General features: G+C 46.1%; 1 protein-coding gene across 1 annotated transcript, besides 1 other annotated feature; it reads left to right on the top strand.

The window, feature by feature from the left end:
* Nucleotides 1-5,172: 5,172 nt before the first annotated feature.
* Nucleotides 5,173-5,192: a microsatellite.
* Nucleotides 5,193-6,134: 942 nt separating this feature from the next.
* On the top strand, nucleotides 6,135-6,506 carry NFIA_062220 (ankyrin repeat domain-containing protein; the record flags this gene model as incomplete). Its single annotated transcript, XM_001262957.1, has 2 exons — nucleotides 6,135-6,261; nucleotides 6,355-6,506. 2 exons carry the CDS (start codon nucleotides 6,135-6,137, stop codon nucleotides 6,504-6,506), a joined length of 279 nt encoding a protein of 92 aa, XP_001262958.1.
* Between the last annotated feature and the right edge of the window lie 1,399 nt (nucleotides 6,507-7,905).

Here is a 7,905-nt window from a genome sequence, read left to right as displayed (position 1 = left end):
TCGTTGGCAATTGTACACGGAGAATTACATATCGAAGGCTTGAGTAACTGCATAACTCTTGAGTGCACACATCACTCACTGAGCTGGATACATAGTCTACGAGTGCCTCTAAAGGCTCCCACTAAGTCCATGCCAACCTCTGCCAGTTTTCTCGCTATATTCTTCAGTATTCCTTCTATTCCTACTCACCCTTGCATCGCGAGGTTGACCTCTCCGTTCCCAAGAGCGACGTTCAAGCAGTTCAGGTACAAGTAGTAGCAATTAGCTCGAGTGCTTTCATCTAGTTCCTGCTGAAGACCCCATGCTAGTGGCGTGAAAAAGGAAAAAGGCTAAACAGTATAGCGCGTGGCGCAGTCCTTGGTCACGCGTTGTGGTCATTGTCGAGTCAAGCGTTACAAGCAGCACAAATCCCGGGCTAACAATCAGGATATTATCCTGGAAACTCACCCTATTTGACAAAGACGAGACGGGGGACTCAATTTCCGCATTCAATGGATTGCCTCACACCAGGGCATCCAAGACAATTAGCAGGCCATCGAAGCCAACAAAAGAGGCAACAGGTTGGCGACAGGTCTAAGGGCACCCGTGGCAGGTTGATGGAAATAGTGACCAACGAGACGGCGCCGAGACCAGGATACCTGACAAGCCTCAGCCCGGGCATCAAGAGGAGGACAAATGAGGTTGGTTGATAGGTTGGACAGGAGTCGGCCAGCCAAGGATTTTATGGAAGCAGTTTCCAGTGTCCCCAAGGATTCTGGGAACATCAGACCACAAACGATAAAACCTCCACTTCAATCAAAATCAGAAAAACAGAGCCCCTATCGCGCCCCCTGTATCTCTGCGGGGTAAGAACTACTGCAGGATCCCGGACTGGTGTACAAATGTAGGTGGATCAGCCAAGCCAGGCTGTGTGGCGAACTAGGGTCGGAGGCAACAATTTCCATGGAGACACTTGAGAGGCGTGTGACTGAAGACAGCTCATAAACAAGGCTATAGGGGCCATATGATTAGAAGCGAACCCAATTCGTTTCAATCTACAAGGGATGGTATATCAGCCTAAGAACGCTTACGTAGTTATGAGTGTTAGCGCAACAATGGTTGACTATATCTCTCTTACAAAGCAGTATGAGTAGTTACTGGAGTAGAATGTTGGTAATACCACTGTTGAGGTAACATTTAATGTCTACTTCTGCGTGGTAAAAGTCTACGAGATCAGATGTGGTTACCCTTCCTTATGAACTGGATGTATCGTTAATAGGACGTCGATAGTGACAGACAATACTACCCTAGAAAGCCTCTCCTAACCTCAAAAAAAATTGAAATGAATAGGGGCTGAAAGTCAAATAAGTGTTTACTAGACTATGCCAGTACAGAATATGATGATATTTTGTACGTATATCTAAGTCAAGATGGGTAGAGAAATAACCGTTTTAACTACTAACATAAGTAGGTAATATCCACTCACAAATGCCCAAACGGATATAGATAGGGTTGAGTTTCCCCCTATGATTTAAACATATCACATTCATTTTCATCTCCGCTCCTGGCCTAGACCAATTATAGTACATTTGACTGGTGATCTCAGTAGTAGCTCCCGAGTTAACTAAATTTTGCGGAGGTTTAAAGCATCTGCCTTGCTTTTGCCACCAGCCAGGATCTTGCCGGCGAATATAAAACAACTCTGATCAACACATCTAGTTCAGTTTAACAAATTCTAATTTTGTCCAGATATCATCATGGCGAACCTTTTCCGAAAGCTTTTTCTTTTTGGGGACGCCCAAATTCCACCCCCAACCCACATCAATGTCGCTGTTACTGTCTCATCATCCACACTACACAAACACAGTTCCGACGACGAATTCCACATTACCCTTGAGGCAACCCTTCCTCAAACCCCGAATACGCCCGACAAGCCGCTTACCATCCTTGTATTCGGCACGCTCCTTGACCCTGGCGGCATAGCCCTTTATGAAAACGGCTTCGACTTTATCAACGTCGATACAGGCGCCGTCCAAGCCTGACCAAACATTATAGCTTTGGTGGGGTGTCTGATATCCCCATCGAACCCGAGTTTGGGCGGTATTTTGTTACCCTTCAGCCTGGCGTGCCTCACCAAGTGATATTTACCTTATGGCCCTGTCCCAGGAACCAGCCACACAATAAAGACAACCCTGAGCGGCTTAGAGCTGCGTGTGGGGAGCTAGTTATAACTAATGAGGATGAGGCCATAGTTGCTGCGGGCTTTTCTCAAGTCACACATTTGGAAGTGGGATCGACATATCGTGTTGAGCTCGGAAATAAGCTGAATCTGATACCCTGGTATCGATATGGGCCAAAGGAGCAGGTTCTGGAGGGACAGGGTGCTGGGGGTGGTCTTGCGAAACAACGGCGAGAGCTAGTAGGGGACAGTGAGATACAACCAATTCCCCTAGTGATGCAGGGTTCCGCTAGCTTCACTGTCGAAGAGTAGGAACTTATAGGATTTAAGATAGGCAAGCTTGTTTTCGGATCTAGATGGGACAGTTGACCAGTAATGACACTGATGTGCACATAACCCATTTGCATAGAAGCGAGCACCTAACATGATCGTAGTATATAAAACATAAAGAGCTTCAATGGAGCCCTGCCGACATACTGATCGGGCAGCGCACCTTCTTAGCAAGCTCCGCATCGAAAGGGAATTTCTGAAGCCTAGCGACTTGTTACTGGCAAAAATGACTCTCATCCAATTTCCTCAAATCCATTTGTCAACGCTGACGACATTCTGCTGCGGCGCAGGCTGGAGCTAACGTAGCCGATGCCCCATTTCTGAGGTAATTCTTTCAGCAGGTTACCTGAAGGCGTCTATGCGTCTCCTATGGGTGCCCCGCCGTAACCGCTGCGGTATTTCCCGGATGGCTCTGGGACAAAATCTGTGTATCACGTCAACGGTTGACGTTCGCTCTTTCTCAGTCAGGGCTGGTGTCGGTACGTATATCAAAGGGCGATGGCACTTCCCGAGAATGGTGCTCAGCCATTAGCTGCTCTTAATTGATTTATTGGCGCCGGAAGCATACGAAAAACACCTCACTGACAACATGTGCCCGCACCCCTGCATCTTTCACAGATTGGGAGATCACAGTGACGTCCATATGTTATAGTCAACAGGGTATTCATCCAGTTTTTTGCTCCTTGGCACGATGCCAGAGCACTGGACATCATGGCTGTTGGTGACAAGCACATGCACATTTTGGTGACTTGGTCAGGAAAAACGTCAATGGGTTGGGTCATAGGACGCTTGCAGCGTGATATGTGCTCTGGGCCATGAAATATAAAAAGGGGGTGGTACACACCCCTTTCTACAGTATCTCTATCTTCAAAAGAATCTGAGATACTCTGAGTTTTTGCATTGTCATAAGATTTAAGCTCTTTGATAGCACTTCCTCCAAGATGCATAGCTTTCTTACTCTCGCTGTGGCTATTTCAGCCATATTGGCAATCGGATCAGTGGCTTACCCAACGGAGTTTGTTCCCCTTGTTCCCCTTTAACCCCTTTGGAGAATTGCATTAAGTCTTTTATCAGTGCGCTGGAACTTGAAGCTCGAAGCCAGATAACTAAACGTTCATTGCCGCGACTTGTCAACTTTGACAATAACAACGCCGATGACCGAAAAAAGAACCTCAAGATACGACAAGCCTTCCGTGACAGTCTCCAGCTGATGGACTACGTTATCAACGGTCTTAACGACGGCGTATTCAAACAATATTTTAACGAAGCTGACAAAAGCAAGGTCCAAAGTGTTTTTCAGAAAGCACTGGGCGGCGACCCTGCAAGAGGTGCAGATGAACTGGGAGGTCTCTACATCACAAACATTGATGTGAATAAAGAATGTGGAGATGACCCTACCTTGTTAGCATATACTGGTAAAGATGAAAAGGGCAATCAGCTTATCCATCTATGTGACCGCCTTTATAACAAGCCGCTCATCAAAGATGTTAAATGCAAGAGAGTCTAGGAGATACCGTTGGTGCTACGATGGCTGTGATGGGTGCCACTCTGTTGCATGAATTCTTGTGAGTAACTCCTCTTTCAGTGACGCTTACACAGTGGAGCTATCTACTGAATAACTAACAATTAACCTACCGGTTTTACAGGCACGCGGACACTATTGGAAAGGCTGCGTGAGTTTCACACCAAAGAACATACACCAAATCATTCGCCGTCCCTTTATTAACTTGAAACAGGCTGGGAGAAAGTATTATAGACGTTGCCAATAGCTATGGGCCTCTTAAAACCCGCAATCTGAAGGAGAGTGATGCCCTTAGGAATGCAGATAACTACGCATGGATGGCTACGGTAACTTTTCTATCGTCCAACTTCTTGAAATAGTTGTCTGATGATGAGCAGGAGAACTAATGGACTGTCATCTGTCAAAAGACCTTTTCAGGACCACGGGACGAGAGAGACACTTCAGACCCAGACTGCGGCGAGAAGACATGCACTATACAGTGATGATAGCACATATTGACTGTGGGACTAGTCAGTTATAAGCTCAGCAAATCTGAAACAGAAGATGAATTGTCAGATATGATACTGTACTCCAAGGTTCCTGTCCTGACTCAACACCCTTTTTGTGTTTGTTTCTCATCCAACGTTCGTTCTGCACGAAAGTTAGAGAATTGTGGTTGAGAAATCTGAAAGAAGCTCTAGCCACCTGATTTTCAACCTGAGTATTTACTTCCGCGCCATTTTATGCATTTGAAGACGCATAAGAGTTGGCTGAAGCAGCTACCCTCAGAACAGGCCTTGGCGCTGCGGACTTGCCGTCTCAAGCTTGTCTGCAGGACAGGTCATTGGGCGGGGTCCAGAAGGTTCCTGCTGCCGAAATTCAGCAGCTGCTTTTTGGGCAAAACCAAAGGCTTATTGGTCATAAGTGCTTCAGGGGTCAACACCAATCAAACAGAAGTAGCTTTCTGGCGTGTTGGTAGGCAAATGAGGACGACGGAGTAAGAGGGAGTATTTCAGACTCATCAGGGCAATGAAAACGCGAAAGCAACCAGTCCATCTTTAGGAAGTCGTTGGCATTTAACTCGGTCGCCTCCTGACCTTTCCTACATTAAGCCCATTCAGTGCATTGTACCAGGCCAGCTTCGTTGAAGAGACACCTCTTCCTGTTACCTACCATTATCGAATTTTTTTTTTTTTTTTTTTTAAGATACTAATTCGGGCCCCATGAACCTCCTTGATTTACCATGCGAAATTCTGCTTTCTGTTGCAGAACAATGTGATGACTCCTGAGATATCCTGTCGTTCGCATGTCTAACACACACTACTTATAATATCCTACAAAAGCTGCTTTATCGATCATGCGCTCAACAGCAAAACTGTATTGCCCTACATTATGCTGCGAAGTATAATAATTATGATATTGCACAGACACTCCTCTGATATGGAGCTAGTGTCAATTCCAGACTCAAGACAAGCACTGCTCTCATTGTTGCGGCGGCATTTGGTTCTGAATCTGTGATGGACTTACTTCTGACCCAGGAGGACATTGACGTGAACGCACGAAACATGCATGTGGCGTGCTGTATATGCAGGGAGAGGTTCGGCAGTAGCAAGGCTGCTGCAACAAAATGATCTCGAAATTAACATTCCAGATACATTCCATGGAATTACTCCATTTGCACTGGCAGTAGCCAACGGGAATATAGGCATCGCCAAGGCTCTTCTCGATACAGATAGGGTTAATGTCAATTTTCGAGACGCACAGGGCAGGACCCCGCTCCATCATGCGGTGCTTTCGAAACACGAGCCTTCAGTTTTGCTGCTTCTCTCCAGGAAGGAAATTGACATCCAGTTACAAGACGAAAGCCAGTGCACGCCACTATGGTGCGCTACTGAGTGCGGGAACTTGGATGCTGCTCAACTGCTCTTAATGTACGGCGCCAATCCCAACATATGCGACTATCATAGGATAACCCCACTGAACAACGCTATTTGCCAGCGGGATACTGCTATGGTAGAATTACTACTGAACCAGGACGATCTCGTGATTCCACGACATGTTGGTTGGGCGGAGCGCGCTCAACCAACGCTATGTGCTGCCGTTTGTGTCGGAGACGCGAATATCCTTAGGATGCTACTCTGCCATATGGCAGAGTGGGTTAACACCTACAATTACGATGGATACCAGCCACTCCTTTTAGCGGTACGGAGAGGAGACTCGTCCATGGTCAAGCTACTTCTCAGCCACAAGGATATCGACGTCAATAAGAGAGGTAGGGGTAGGTATGGATTTACTGCTCTTCATCAAGCAGCGTACGACGGATGCCTTTCCATATTAAACATGTTGCTTGCGCATCCAGGTATAGATATTAATGCCAAGGACGAATGGGGAACGACTCCGCTCTGGTGGGCGACCAAGAGCGGCCATTGCTCGGTAGTTAAACGGCTTCTGGCGGAGAGCACTCTGGATCTCAACGGTTTCGTCGAGCTCCTATCACCCCTTCATCCTTGCCGTTGATCTCGGAAACAGGATGGTTGTGCCTTTGCTTCTGGCCGAGGAAGCTCTCGCCCCAAACTTTACCAATAAGGACGGATGGACGCCGCTTGACTGCGTGGTACGGAGGGGTGATAGGAAGATGGTGGACTTTCTACTTACAAGAGCGGCGCAATGATCAACGCTGGTAATCATAAATCGCTCTTATTCCTTATTTGGTAGCAGAGGGGGGTACTCAAAGCATAGATGTTGCACCTTGTTTACTACAAACGCGAATAAAGTCCTTTTCAATGATTGATGCACCCGTGGTACATACTATCCGTATGAAGAAAGAATGTTACCCAGAACAGCAATCATTCCATGACCACAATCTTCTGTGGCAACTGTCCGGTAATTGGCACAGCCATTTATTTGACGGCTGTCATTGTATCGACGGGTTTGAGGCTTCATCATCCATTATTATGATTCCCCGTCCTAGGAATGTTATTAATGGCTGTGCTCTAGGTACTGACACCCCATCGGATGCGGGTGGTCTCCGTCAAGATAACCCGAGTTGGAATTCCGAGATAGAATCTCAGAGGCTTGTACTCCCTGCTTCTAGATAGCCTTCATAGCATGGCTCCTCCTTGTCTTTGAAAGCGGACTACCAATCATACAACGACAGAGACAATCAGCACTTATAAGTTACTATAGCTAGTTTGAAAGATAGGAAAAGACTATATGGTAAATATTTAGGAGCTTGCAACAGTCCAGGCAACCGAATAACAACTACAGAGTGGGCGGAGTTTCTCCCACTACCTCAATCTCATCTAGCTCACACTGTCATATGATAACACCGTAATCCACCTGAATTGCTCCAGGAATTTATTATGCAGCCTTTCCGTTTAGGGATACAGTATCTCGGCACACGATAAGCATTGGTGCATCCTATAGTGTCTCTAATACTCTATATTTGTCTAATCAAGTCTTATAGACAGCGGCCAACTCCTGCCAAGTTATCCTTAAAGGTGCAGGATAGTGAAAAGCCTTACAACCATTAGAAACCCACCAAGTACAAAAGGGGACGAAAAGTTTACTAAGTCTTCCCGCGAGGGGACCATCGGCTATCTAAGTTAAAAATATATATCTGACCACTCTCTTTCAACTGAACAATGAGTGAAATATCCGCGTCACACTCCTGGCAGAACTTAAATACCTTCTGGAATAAGATATTTCCTTGTCATTTGTGTTGCTGTCGTTTTGCCTTTGTGTTATTAGACTAGTGATGGTAGATTTTCCTAGTCTTTGCCATCATAAAATAATTTCAGCAGTAAGGACAGTATTGTAGCAGAATAATTCAGAGCAACTAGTGGTTCTAAAAACCCAGAGTACCCTGGGCCTTTAAATATTCCTGTTCTCATCAACAAAAAGTCTTAAGAAGGTG

This window comes from Aspergillus fischeri, genomic scaffold (assembly GCF_000149645.3).
Source record: "Aspergillus fischeri NRRL 181 1099437636252 genomic scaffold, whole genome shotgun sequence".
NCBI lineage: Eukaryota > Fungi > Ascomycota > Eurotiomycetes > Eurotiales > Aspergillaceae > Aspergillus > Aspergillus fischeri.
This window is presented reverse-complemented; position numbering and strand designations above follow the sequence as displayed.